Below are 14,007 nucleotides of genomic sequence, written 5' to 3'. Positions count from 1 at the left end.
TAACATATTCAGTAGCATTTTCTACATCTCATTTGTCAGCCTATAACTATTGGCAAAACATTTCGTTTTGGGATATGGCTACAGTAATGAAGATTTTCACTGGTATTTATTCTATAGATACTCAATTGCAAGATTTGAACAATAACACTTCCAAATTCATCATCGAACTGGGGAAAATTACTGTTGGTGGTGGGAGTAGGAAAGGTTAAAAGTACTGAGAGAACTCAGGACACCAAGATGACTTTGGAAACACAGATCAAAAACAAAGAGACTGGAAGTATAATTAACTCCATTACTGCTCAGTCAAATGAAAACATCCGTGACACCCTTCCTTATTTATGACAGCAGCAAATAGCTCTATTCTCTGGCTGGTTATTGCTGTAGGACCGCATTGGTTCTATGGGAGATGAAATGGAAACAAGCCTGCTAATATTTATGTCGCCAAGATCAGGTTATAGATACAAGATTTATGCAAAAGTTGCATTAAAAAAAAGAAGCCCTCAGTAGCTTTTTATGTCTTCATTCCACAATCCTTCTCCAACAGTAAACAAAATAGCGTTTAGATTTCAATTTTGCAAGTAATATTGTGGAATTATAGCAGGCTTTCTTTAGCTGACTGCGGCTGTATTTCCATTATAGGGATATTTGGCCAACCTTTACAATCTGCCCCCACCCCCCAATAGGAATTAAAAGCGGCTGCTGATATTTATGAATACAGTTATGATTTGCATTGGAGGAAGGCTTCTAAATTACTGGAATCCAAGATTGTATGAGCAGATCAGGGCATGCTAGTTATATGAATACCTATTTTAGGCAACATTTCTAGGGCAGGAGTCAAACATGACAGTGTTGAGGGTTGTGGGTCCCCTTAGCATGCCATCAAAGTAGGACTTGGGGGCAGATGTCTGGAGCCCCACTCAACAGAATACATGGGGGGGGCAGGATTCCAGATTTGACATAGCACATTACAGTGATGTAAAGGGAGGTTTGAGTGAACACCCTCTAATATACGCGATGGAATCTCCCCAAATCACTATATCACTAAATGTTATAATGAGAACTTCTCTTAGAATTATCCAAATTGTAATGGCGGGGACATATTGGTGCCTGGGACAAAGTGATACGCCACATTTGCTTTTTCTCAATCTCTACATTGTCTTTGAGTTGGTTTCTAGACATTATGTATTCACTTGGTTTCAGGGCAAAGCAATCAGCTTGTTCACTGGAACATGCTGGTCTGACACTCTAGCGGGCCACAGCCAGTCAGTGGGTACAGTTTTCAGCTAGATGGTACAATGGTCTGACACCTTTCAGTGTTCATATGTTCCTCCTTCGCATGCAGGTTCAGTTCCTGGGTCGTGCACAGGGCCTTGCAGAGTCAGGCAGAGGCCTGGGCCAGGTAGATAATGTGCCCCCCCCTTTTTACCCTGGGAATAACTGAAGTCTTATAAATAAGTAAGCATATAAATAATTTTCACAAAAGTTATGCTGACAAATAATTTTATTTCAAGGCTTGAACCATATCTGCATATAAAGACAAAATGGAAAATATAGATAAATATGCTGACCGAGGCCCCCTTTGGAATCAGAGGCCCGGGCCTAGTGGCCCATATGCCCCCCCCTGTCTGGGCCTGGTTGTGCACTTCTAGGTTGCCCAGATATCTGACTACTCATAGACTGAAACGGGACAACTACTTTGGGAGGACTTTAGTTTTGAAAAGCAGCACAGTGTCTTAAGTAATACAATATTTGTTTGAATCGCCATTCCACATAAATATTTATTTGTGGGGGAACAGAAGTCGATCCTTTTGTTGCACCTTTAACTGCTACACTTCTGGAAACAAATGGTGGCCGGGATAAATCCGACAGGAGCTTTTGATTTACAACAGCTTCCTTGAATGAATATTCAGGTTTCCATTTACTTCTGAGGCAGGTGGAATTTGGCAGATTTAACATCCGGTACAAATGCTCTGACTGCAGCTTTATGAAATACAGTTGTAAACATATTGGGGGACCAGATGGAACTGGGAGAAGAGGTTTGCCTTCTTCTGGCAATGTTGTCTTCTGCACAGCTTCGAGGCTTTAAAAGGTGCTCACCACACTCACTGTGACCACTTTGGGCCACACCTCATCTCATACCACTCACTTTGACATGCAGCCCAAAGCAAGCTGGGTCAACGCAGCCCAAAAATGGTTTAGTCACCCCAATTTAAAGGTACTGTTTTGCTTTGCATTCTTGTCTGAGATAATATAGGGCACTGTAGTGTTAGGATTGTATGCTGACATGCCAACATTGACCAGAGGAAAGCTGCTTTCATTAATAATCACTATGGATCGGTTATTTATGTTACCGCCTTGGACTACAATGTTCACTGCTGTGAATGCAACAGTAATTAAAATGATGTAATGTGCACATAATGAGTATGAGGTTTAGTGCACTTGAGGGGCTGTGTGTGTTTATGCATATGCAGAAGATATTTTTTAATCTCTCCTCCCAATGCGCTCGCGCTCTCTCTCTCTCTCTCTGACACATACACATGTGAAACTGTCCTTCCAAGATGAGTGCTTGTAGGCCAATTCTGGTGGAGTGTGCGTGTGTGCTTTAAAGTCATGTCATAAAATCTCTAAAAGGGGTTTTTCATAGAGACATGATAATTTATAATACTTCTGCCGTTTTCAATTATTCAGATGTTCATAGCCCAACAAATTGAATAATGAATGGAATAATGAATTGAACCCTGACAAGATGATAACAGAAAATATTATGAGTAGTCACTACACAGTGAAGCCCCCATACTGGGGAGGAGTGGGGGAGGAATCCCTGAAAGAAATCAACTTGTTTGAAGGACTCGTTTTCTCTTCCAAGTTCAAATACTTACACTGTGAGGAGGAAATCTGTCTAGGGCTTAGCCATTAACAAATAAATATTAAAGATGAACACCTGTAAAACAATTTATTTGATGGGGACTAAACAGTGAATCAAAATCACAAATAGCCCAGTTATATTTTCGAAGGGTGTAGCTTATGCATTTCATTATTGCTTTTGCCACAGTGAGAGAGAGGAGAAGGACAGCCATATAAATTCTTAAACACTGTAGCTCCAGGCTCAGCCTTGGAGGATGGATGATATTGCACAGATGCTAAAACACACAGGTTTCCTAACAGTATTAGAGGCATTTGCATCAACACTGCAAGGCGGAAGGTTCAATAATAAATCTGATAAACATGCTTCTCAGGTAGGAGGGTAAGCCATGCATATTTGTATCTCCAAGCCAGGAGTGTAAAAGATGAAGGTTATGCTCATGCAGTTAGCATAAGTCGCATCAAGAATTGTGTTTTAGGATGACTGTTTCCGGCCAAGTAAACGGAAAACTCAAATAGAAGTGCATTATCTCTACATATAATGGTCAGTTCCCAATATTCAGTCTCTTTGTTATATTCTGAGCTGTAATGCTTGGAGTGTGTGTCAAAGAAAATGACAATCTGCAACAGAAGGTTAAGGAAGCAATGCAATTGCAATGCATAGCAATGGTTCAACCCAGGATTGCTGTGGGACAGCGGAGGGATGGAGTACAAGAGCTGTGAGCCAAATTATAGGTGGTCTTATAAGTCCTTGAATGGACACATTTTCTGTCAGAAGTAGCAAGCGCGAGGGGCTCCAACTCACACCAGGATTTTCCTCTGTATAAGAAAGAGAAAGGGGTAAGAGATGGCCCAAAATGTGCCTGCTAACAGGGATGTTTTCCAGGTTTCAGTTGTTTTCATGATGTGGCAATCTCACACCCACCCACACCAAAATCCGTGGAACTTCCTTGAAGGAAAGAAAATGACCTTCTAGGAAACATTTTTAAAGTACAAAATCCCTTCATGCATTTGGAAAACAGTCTTCTCTTGATATCTGGTGAGAGGGATGTGTGTGATATCTGAGAAGGTTTTCAAAGATTCTTTGAGTCATTTTGTTCTTTTAATGGGAGCTCTGTATAGGAAGAGAAAGCATCCTATTTTATCCTCAGCAGCTTTGCAAAGCCTAGCCTTTTTTCCCCTTCAAGTGGCTTCTTTAAAGCAATAGATTTCTGTTCTTAAGAGGCCACTGGTGGATAATGAAGAGCCTTTGGCAAGACTGCTGTGCAGCTCTATTTGATAAGCGTTTTGTATTGTTTTGGTCAGTGTTCATTGTCATATTGATTATGCCTATGAATGAGTTGTGCCTTTCTCACAAATGATCCCTCTTCTTAAAAATCCTGGCTTGTGGGGAGGGGGAACCAGCCCTTTTATAACAGGGTTGCACACTTATTTCCCTATTATTCTTATTTTAAGTTTACAGTTATTCAGCTGCTCTGAATGCTTCTGACTCCCTTTTGTAGCATGGGATAAGAAACTCTCCAGATCTGCAAGACTATGTCAATGGTGCTTGGAGTTGTAGTCTGGCAACGTGTGGAGGGCCACAGGTTCCCCACATATAAGAAGAGCCCTGTTGGATCAGATCATGGGCCCATCTAGTCCACCATCTTGGAGTGAATACTTTGAATAATCCTTTTACATATAACTGGCAGACGGAGAATTGAAATAATAATAATAATAATTTATTATTTATACCCCGCCCATCTGGCTGGGCCTCCCCAGCCACTCTGGGCGGCTTCCATAAAAACCAAAAATACAGTAAAATATCACACGTTAAAAACTTCCCTGAACAGGGCTGCCTTAAGATGTCTTCTGAATGTCAGGTAGTTGTTTATCGCTTTGACATCTGCTGGAAGGGCATTCCACAGGGCGGGCGCCACTACCGAGAAGGCCCTCTGCCTGGCAGTGGCGTAGCGTGGGTTGTCAGCACCCGGGGCAAGGCAAGTAATTTGCACCCCCTAAGCCATGGATTTGCACCCCTAACCCGTGGATTTGCGCCCCCTAACCCTAACCCCCAGATGTTGCGCCCGGTGCGGCCCGCCCCCCCTGCACCCCCCACGCTACGCCACTGCTGCCTGGTTCCCTGTAGCTTTGCTTCTCGCAATGAGGGAACCGCCAGAAGGCCCTCGGCGCTGGACCTCAGCGTCCGGGCAGAATGATGGGGGTGGAGATGCTCCTTCAGGTATACTGGACCGAGGCCGTTTAGGGCTTCAAAGGTCAGCACCAACACTTTGAATTGTGCTCAGAAACGTACTGGGAGCCAATGTAGGTCTTTCAAGACCCTTTTTATTTTCTCTCTCTTTCCCTTTCGTTCCTTTCCTTATTCTTTTGTTGCTTTTATCTCCCTGTTTCTTCTTTTTTCCTTTCTTTTCTTGGGATTTTTTGGTGTGTGTTCTCTACTCTGGGTCACTGGGGGGATTATGCACACATGAAAGCGAAGGACCCTGTGTGAGAGGCAGGGAAGGGAAGATCTCGGGGTGAGAGCTGGAAGGATCCACCCCTTCTGTGTGAGACAAGGGTTAAGATTAATTTTTATTTTATTTATTAAATTTGTATGCCACCCTATACCCGTAGATATCAGGGTGGTTCACAACAGAAAATCACAACATAAAATATCTATCTTGGAGAGAGGGCATTGTATTTTCTTCACTCTTTTTTATTATTATTACTTTTTTAAATTATTTTTTATTATTTCTTCTTCTTCTTCTTCTTCTTATTATTATTATTACTTTGTTTTTATTATTATTACTTTGTTTCAATAAAAATTTATGGGTCGGGAGAAAAGTCTACCTTCCTGATTCCCACAGTGGTCATGCCCATGCCCATGGGAAGTCCACAAGCGAGCTACGAGTGCAATAGTCCTCTCCACTTGTCATTGCTGTTAGAAAATCACATCGCCAGTGTTCACAATGCAATTGTGAGTGCAATTGCAGAATACAGTGGTGCCCCGCAAGACGAACGCCTCGCGAGACGAAAAACTCGCAAGACGAAAGGTTTTTTTCGTTTTCGAGTTGCTTCGCAAGACGAATTTCCCTATGGGCTTGCTTCGCAAAACGAAGCTTGCCCCCGCACCCCGGACCTCTTTTGAATCAAGGGGCGGCGGGGAGAAGATCACTTCTCCCCGTTGCCAGCCCCGCAATCTCCGGGGACAGAGGGGAAGGCGCGCGCGCGCCTTCCCCTCTGTCCCCGGACCCCTTTTGAACCAAGGGGCGGCAACGGAGAGAAGCGATCTTCTCGCCTCCGCCCCTTGCTTCAAAAGAGGGGACAGAGGGGAAGGCGCGCGGCGCTTCCCCTCTGCCCCTGGACGGTCTCCATAGGAACGCATTGATTGATTTTCAATGCATTCCTATGGGAAACCGTGCTTCGCAAGACGAAAAACTCGCAAGAAGAAAAAACTTGTGGAACGAATTAATTTCGTCTTGCGAGGCACCACTGTATTTAATTATTAGTATTAAATTTACCATGCACCCTTTTGTAGCAGGTCCCAGGGTCGGTTACAACAGTGTAAAATTCAGAATATAAAACAGTTAAAACAAATCCTTACGCCAATAAAGGCTAGTAGTAGTTAAAACAAATTAGTCATAGGAATAGAGTGGGTCCTAAAAACACACATCTCAGGTATCTAAGAGCCTCATGAAGAGGCATGTCTTCAGCGTTCGCTGAAAGCCGTATAGTGAAGAAGCCAAGCACGCCTCTGTAGTGAGAGAATTGCACGGCTTAGGGCAGGGGTCTGCAACCCGCGGCTCCGGAGCCGCATGTGGCTCTTTTACACTTTTGCCGCGGCTCCGGGGCGGATACTAGCGAGGGGAGGAGGCGCATTGTGCGCCCCGACACTCCCCACTGTGGCGGGCGCTGTACTGGCTGTGATGTCGCATGGGGACGGTGTGTGCGCTAGTCACGCACTGTCCTGACGTCACCGTCCCGGTTTTGTGGCTCCCAGTTTTTTCTCTCTTCGGAAACGGGTCCAAGTGGCTCTTTTTGTCTTAAAGGTTGCAGACCCCTGGCTTAGGGGCTGCCACAGAGAACAACCTCTTCTGGGCCACCCACTGAACTTCAGAGGGAGGCAGAACTACCAATAGGGCTCCCCCTGCTGACCTTCCTACCTGAAAGGATCTGTAGGTAAGGGGTGTGTGTGTCATCTTTAAGATATTTGCTGCCCTCACACGGCTTCATTTCTAATCAGTGCATGTTCCGTCACTTCCTGCTGAACTCCTGTAACTTTTTATACCACCAATATTCCAGACCCTCCAAGTGTCCCTATTTTCCAGGGGCGTCCCTGATTTAGAAAAGCCATCTCAGTTTCTGCTTTGATCCTGGAATGTCCCACTTTCCTTAGGATGCCCCAATTTTCATTGGAGAAATGTTGGATGGTATGGAGTTATCTGACCCCCGAGGCATCTGAAGGCAATCCTGCATAGGGAAGCTTTTTCTAATGTTTTATTATGTTTTTATATATGTTGGGAGATGCTCAGAGTGGCTGGGGCAACCCAGTAAGATGTGTGGGGTATAAATAGTAAAATTACCATTATGGAATGGGGTGTCCCTATTTTCATCAGAGAAATGTTGGAGGGTATGATATTCAGGTTTATTTTTGTCCTGCTTTTGTTGTGCTGCAGCCCTTCTGGGCAGCAATAATGTTGTAGCCTAGCCCAGGGCAGGGACGGACTTTGGCCTTTCAAATTTCAGTGGCGCCCTGTGCAAGGCCTTCCATTCTACTCAATTCAGTATGTCATCATTGTGATGCTCTGCAGTGCCCCCTAGGCTTGGCACCCAGTGTGGCAGAATTGCCCTAAATCCGCCTCTGCCTTGGGGAACCACCCCAGAACAAACAAAAGCAGAACTTATCCACCATTAATGCACCGTTATCAGAATATACTCACAATAAACCTGCAGACTGGAGAGGCGCTAACGTAGTCCTACAGCACCTTGCCTACTGCTCCCCTGCCTCCTAAGGCGCCTCGTTCACTTTGTCTCATGGTAGGGTTGGCCCCACCTCTGCCTGTAAAGGGAAAAAAACAATGTCCTCATTCTGACGTCTTTAATTATATGTTTCCCCTTCCCCCCAAAAGCATATTGGAAATCACTGGCGGACATTTTCAGAGTGATGTTCTCGTACAGCTGGTGCAATTAACGCTGTCTGACAGTTTTCTCCCCAGCTGGCTCATAAGGCTTGTTTGTTCCTTCCTATTAGTATTTTAAAGGAGTGTGTGTGTTATTGTTTTCTGGAGGCTTAGAATGACTATCCTGCCCCAAGCTGAGGGCTTTACTTACAGCAGCCTAACCTCTGCTTGCAGAGATTAGAAAGGGGATAAGCTCCGCCTGATACCACCACGGTTGCGCCTGTGCAAATCTCCCCATAGAACACAGTCAGGATTTGTCATTTGCACATTTTATTTCCAAGCAAAACAAAACCACCACAAGCTAATGGTTTATGACCTAAAGGCTAGTGCCTCCTGCTTAATGGGAAGAAATATCCACACACAAAAAGGAGGACAGATTTGAGTTGGTGTGTCCTTATGCGCTGCCCGCTGTGGTAATTGCATGCCTTCACACTGTCGTTCTTCAGATGTTGTCACAGATTGTTCTGTGTCGCCTTGCTGTGCTCTGATAAATAGATGCTGCCGTTCTGGCGGGGCTGACGTGATTCCTCTGCCCATGGTGCCTCTCCAAAGCCACAGAGTACTTTGAGATCTGGAGAGATGAAAGACTTTCCCCTCCCTCCCCTCCCTCCGAATATCGGCTATTATGTGATTTCAAATATCTTTCAGTGCGCCAATGCTTCTCTTTCTAGGAACGGCAGTACAGAGAACAGTTATTTCGCAGGAGGGACATATTCCGGGAGTCCTGCACTCGTCCAATTCCCAATTTGACCCCAAACATAAGGATAATGTCTGAGTGTCAAAAGTAAAAGTGAGCGAGAGGCAGAGAGTTCTTGAAGGAAGTAAAAAGAGAGAGAAAAGCTTTCATTGAGTTTTAGGGCGCTTCCCTCCCACCTCGAGATACTGTTAAATCATCACTGTCAGGGATGACTTTTATCCCAAGGGCTACTAAAAATTATTTGAGGAGGATTTATCTTTTATCTTTTCCCTTACCTGGGTGGTGCCTGAGTCCTCACGGCTTGCAGTCTTTTACTCCTTCCTCTCCCAAGGCCATGGCGTAAATCATCCTGCTACAGCCACAAGCACACTGTAACAAGGAGGTAGCTTTCTTCCGATGAGATGTATTGGTTTCTGTAGCTCCCTAATGCCAGCTAACGTTTCCCTAAATTTAGCTATCCAGCGTAAGTTCCAAGGAATTCAAGGGGCCTCATGGTGGCATAGCCCCTTCTCCTAGATGCTCCCAATGAACTACAGTGGTACCTCAGGTTAAGAACTTAATTCGTTCCGGAGGCCCGTTCTTAACCTGAAACTGTTCTTAACCTGAGGTACTATTTCTGGGTTAGTGGAGTCTGTAACCTAAAGCGTCTGTAACCTGAGGTACCACTGTACAGTGGTACCTCAGGTTAAGTACTTAATTTGTTCTGGAGGTCCGTACTTAACCTGAAACTATTCTTAGCCTGAAGCACCACTTTGGCTAATGGGGCCTGCTGCTGCTGCCACGCCGCAGGAGCCCGATTTCTGTTCTCATCCTGAAGCAAAGTTCTTAACCTGAGGTACTATTTTTGGGTTAGCGGAGTCTGTAACCTGAAGTGTCTGTAACCTGAAGCGTCTGTAACCCGAGGTACCACTGTACTGTGTGTTGCTGAGTTCGCCCACATAAAGGCTAGCTGTAGCATCTTCTGTACCCCAGTGCTAGTCTATTTTGCGCCATAGGTAAGGCGCAGGTGCACCCCCTCTAAAAAAAAATGGCTAACTTCGGTTTTCAAAAACTTGTAGAAATGATAAAATTATTCAAAATATAAAATATTATCAGGGATTTATGGGGTATAACAAAAACTAATCATAGAATTGTAGAGCTGGAAAGGACCCTAAGGATCATCTTGTCCAACTGCCTGCAATGCAGCTGTTCCATTCAGGATTCGAACCTGCAACCTTGGCATTATCAGCACGACACTATCCAGGCGTAATCTGTATGAAACCATGCCCCTCAAAAGTGAGCACAGCTCCCCTCTGAGGTCTGCTCCCAAGGCATCTGCCTGGCTGGTCTAATGATAGCACTGGCCCTGACCCCATGAACCAAACATTGAGATGCAATTCTGCATCTGAGTCACATCAAATTAGGGATTCCTGTGCAAAATTTGAGATCTAGCCAGCAGAGTTATGCAAAGATTTACTGAGAAGCGGCCAATTAATGCTCATATTTTACAGGTGAGGATCGCTGAGGTTCAGGCAGAAGTGATTAGCACAAGGCAGCTATAGTGGTTTAAAACACACACACACACACAAAAACTTGCTCTGGATTTAAACTATTTGCAATCAGAAACCTTTCCCAATCTGTTGAGGATGATAAATAAATAAATATTTATTATTTATACCCCACCCATATGACTAATCAAGCTGTAGATTAGTCTGCCTTTTGCCCATGCCTAACTTACACCACCACAAGGTGGGTCTCTCCCCCCCCCTTTAATGTGGTGTTTAGCACAATGCTTCTGTATTTAGCTCCTGTGTTTAGCTCCTGGTCCCTATAGGCTGCTGCTTGAACAGGAGGTCCATAGAAATCTTGGTGTGAAACTTAACCCTTCCAGCGAACACAAGCTCTGTTGTGGTTTCACACCAGCAGCATAAAAGGGAAAGCTGAGGAGACAGAAACATATCTGTGATCATTAGGACAAATCTAGTTGTCTGCACATTACAGAAAATGAGTCGCTTTTTAGAAAGGGCTTTTAATTGCTTAATCTCAGAAATGTGGACAATGGCATACGTGTTTTATTTTAGGGTCTATCTAGCCCACTCAGAAAATGTAATGGACCTAATTTTCATTTAGTGTAGGTCTGTGCAGTTCCTAAAACATCTAAATGGCTATTAATTTAATCAGGTAATTTAACTATACCTCCAGAAAAGGCCACTAGCTAGTTGTCACGCATTGATTATGAGGATGACATTTCTATCCCATGATGCCAGAGGCACACTTTGATACATCATTTTCTTTTTGAAGGTTAAACTCAGATAACCTGCCTTTGGCATTTAATTAGCTACATATTAAACACTCTTTTAATAATAAAATGATTAAAAATTTTATTGCTTCTCAAATGAGGCCCTTTTAGATAGATTTAATGACTTGGTTTGAGCACTGTAGTTTGTGAACCAAACCTTAGGCCAGAATGTGTTCTAATGATATGCTTTACAGCTTGCAAAATCTGTGTTTTATTCAAATGGCTGCCATAATCATTTTGGGCAAAACTTATAATGCTATCTTCTGTGTTTTTAAGTTGAACTGTTAAATGTCATTGAAAAAGTACACAGAACCTTTTTGATTTTCTTTTAAAAAAGCAAAAAAATGGTTCAGTTCAGCACTAAAAGTAAGTGGACCTTCAGCAAAATTTGTGTCCTGGATGCTATGCACAAACAAGTTTAGTGTGGAAAGGTCTGTTTTTTGGTGTGCCTGTAAAACCATATCATTCTACCAGCAATGAAGAATCATGAGGTAGCTGACCATTTTTGGTCCTTAGTTAACAAAACAATCAAAATCTGCACTAGGAAAAATCCTTGAAGAGTAACTGTGATATGAAATTTCCATATTGGTTGAACAGTAAACAAACTAGAGTTTACAACCTAAACAGGTAGTGTGGTTTCAGTCTGTGACTGATACATATATAATTTAAGGTATTTATATACCACCTTAAATTATTCATTTTTATTTATATATATATAATTATATACTGCAAAGTTCCAAAGCAGTGTCCAAAAAAGTTATAATCGTCCACTGCATAAATCAGTTAAAATTAATAACAAAAACAGGAAACATCCTTTAAATTGGTCTGTCTTTATTAGGTTGTATTCAACTAATATTTACTCAGAGTAGACTAACAGGTCCTTTAATTGCAATGGGTCTACTCTAAGTCAAGGTTAGTTGCAAACAACCCAATAAAGACATGTAAAAAAGAGGGCTGTCCTTTGTTACCTAGGACATGTAGTCCGTTGAGAAACCCTTGATAAGCTTGCTAGAAAAACCTCAGAATTTTTCCAAGCAGTGGTTTAAAAAACACAGCTAGTTCAGTTTTCCTGAATAAAAGCTTTGAAAGTTCATTCCCACTGGAAAGTATGTGGTACCAGGCTCCAACTGCCTTTTTTAAAGTAGCATGTATTTCATTGCCTGAGAGTCACACAAAGACAGACCTTTGCTCTTTCACATCCAGTTAGGAGAAGCATCTGAGGCTTTCCTTGTGCAATCTTTATGGAAATGCAATGTTTCTGTTAACTTTGTAAATTTATGTTATGCAAAGCCAGCAGTTCTCCCTTCTGCAATTTAGAGGACAGCCTGTGGAGCCTGGCAGGTACAACGTGAGGAGGTGGAAGGAGGTCTGAAAGGGCTTGGAAGGCTGCTAATTTACAATGTCTTAAAAAAACCTAAACTGTAAAAATGCCAGCAGAGCTACCAGCAATGAAAGTTACACAGGGATACTCTGTGCAGTTGAGGACTTAGGACAGCGTTTCTCAACCTGTGTGTCCCCAGATGTTGTTGAACTACAACTCCCATCACCCTAGCTAGCAAGGCCAGAGCTTAGGGATGATGGGAGTTGTAGTCCAACAACATCTGGGGACACACAGGCTGAGAACCACTGACTTAGGAGAAGGGCTGTAGCTTAATGGTAGACCTTTGGATGCAAACAGTCCCTCGTTCCATCACTGGCAGCTCCCGGTAGAGCTGGAAATGTCTCTTGCCTGAGACCAGGGACAGCCTTCACCAGTCATTGCAGATAATACTGAGCTCCCTGGACTGATAGTATAAGGCGGCTTCCTATGTCCCTATTTAAATCAGCCCTTTGTGGGGAAGGCCACACCTCAGTGGTAAAGAATCTGCATTGCATTCAGAAGACCACATCTTTACCAGTTGCACTGGCTCCCGGTGGAGCATCGGGTCAGGTTTAAGGTGCTGGTTTTGACCTTTAAAGCCCTTTGTGGCTTAGGGCCCTCGTACTTACGGGACTGCCTCTCCTGGTATGCCCTGCAGAGGACCTTAAGGTCCATGAATAATCATAGTTTAGAGGTCCCGGGCCCTAAGGACGTTAGACTATCCTCCACCAGGGCCAGGGCCTTCTCAGTGATGGCTCTGACCTGGTGAAATGCTCTGTCCCATGAGACCAGGGCCCCGCAGGATTTAACCTCCTTCCACAGGACCTGTAAGGCAGAACTATTCCACCTGGCTTTCAATTTGAACCTGGCCTGATCTTTTGTTCCCCTTCCTTCCCTCCCCCTCGCCTTTTTGTGAAGATTGCCCACTCTGGGATCCTACAGCTGGTTTTCCCCTGGTCTCCTTGCTGGCCCAAGTGGGACTAATTTAGCCAGCTAGCCCTGGTGATCATCTAATATTTATTGGATGGATTTCCCCCCTAAATTGATTTTTTATTCTTGATTTTATTGTTATTTACACTTTATATCGTATTTTATGCTGGGTTTTTTTTTTTGTAGTATCAATTAAGTGTTTTAAATTTGTTGTTAGCCACCCTGAGCCTGGTTTCCTGAACTGGGAAGGGCAGAGTATAAATAAAAATTTATTATTATTATTATTATTATTATTATTATTATTATTATTATTATTCAGTCCACAGCATCTGCAGGTAGGGCTGGGAATCTCCCCTTTCTGAAACCTTGAAGAGCCACTGCCAAGCAGTATGGACAATGCTGAGCTTGATGGACTAAAGCTCTGACTTGATATAAGGCATCTTCCCGCGTTCCTATCTTCCTGGTTGCAGTACCTGTCGCAGTACCACCTTCCCCTATGCAGTGAGTACTATGAGGTGTGATAGAATGAGCTCCAACAATGCTTAGCCAGCCAACCAGCAAGGTACTGCCCATCTGGGGCTTCTGATTGGCCCATTTGAAGCCCACATTTTGGCAATGAATCCCCACTCCTTGATTCTGCTGCCCAGGGAATTTCTTAACATCTAGCAAGACATGTGAGTCCTAGCTGCTGGGGATGATGGAGAGAGGCGAGGTCCACAAC

General features: G+C 43.6%; 1 protein-coding gene across 9 annotated transcripts in view; it reads left to right on the top strand.

Moving 5' to 3' along the window:
- LOC308582701 (uncharacterized protein) overlaps nucleotides 1-14,007 on the top strand; it is a 77,300-nt gene that overhangs the window by 47,283 nt on the left and 16,010 nt on the right. Inside the window, exon 6 of one of the 9 annotated variants that reach the window (XM_081186148.1) lies at nucleotides 118-193. The exons of the other annotated variants lie outside the window; for them this stretch is intronic. Coding sequence (XP_081042274.1) covers nucleotides 118-138 — 21 coding nt within the window. The 3' untranslated portion in view covers nucleotides 139-193. Of the gene's footprint in view, nucleotides 1-117; nucleotides 194-14,007 lie in introns of those variants that run through there. 9 annotated transcript variants of the gene reach the window in all.

The sequence above is a fragment of the Podarcis bocagei genome (genome assembly GCF_964188305.1).
Source record: "Podarcis bocagei genome assembly, chromosome: 3".
NCBI classification, from domain to species: Eukaryota; Metazoa; Chordata; class Lepidosauria; order Squamata; family Lacertidae; genus Podarcis; species Podarcis bocagei.
The sequence above is the reverse complement of the archived record's forward strand: the minus strand, read 5'-3'. Positions and strand labels throughout refer to the sequence as shown.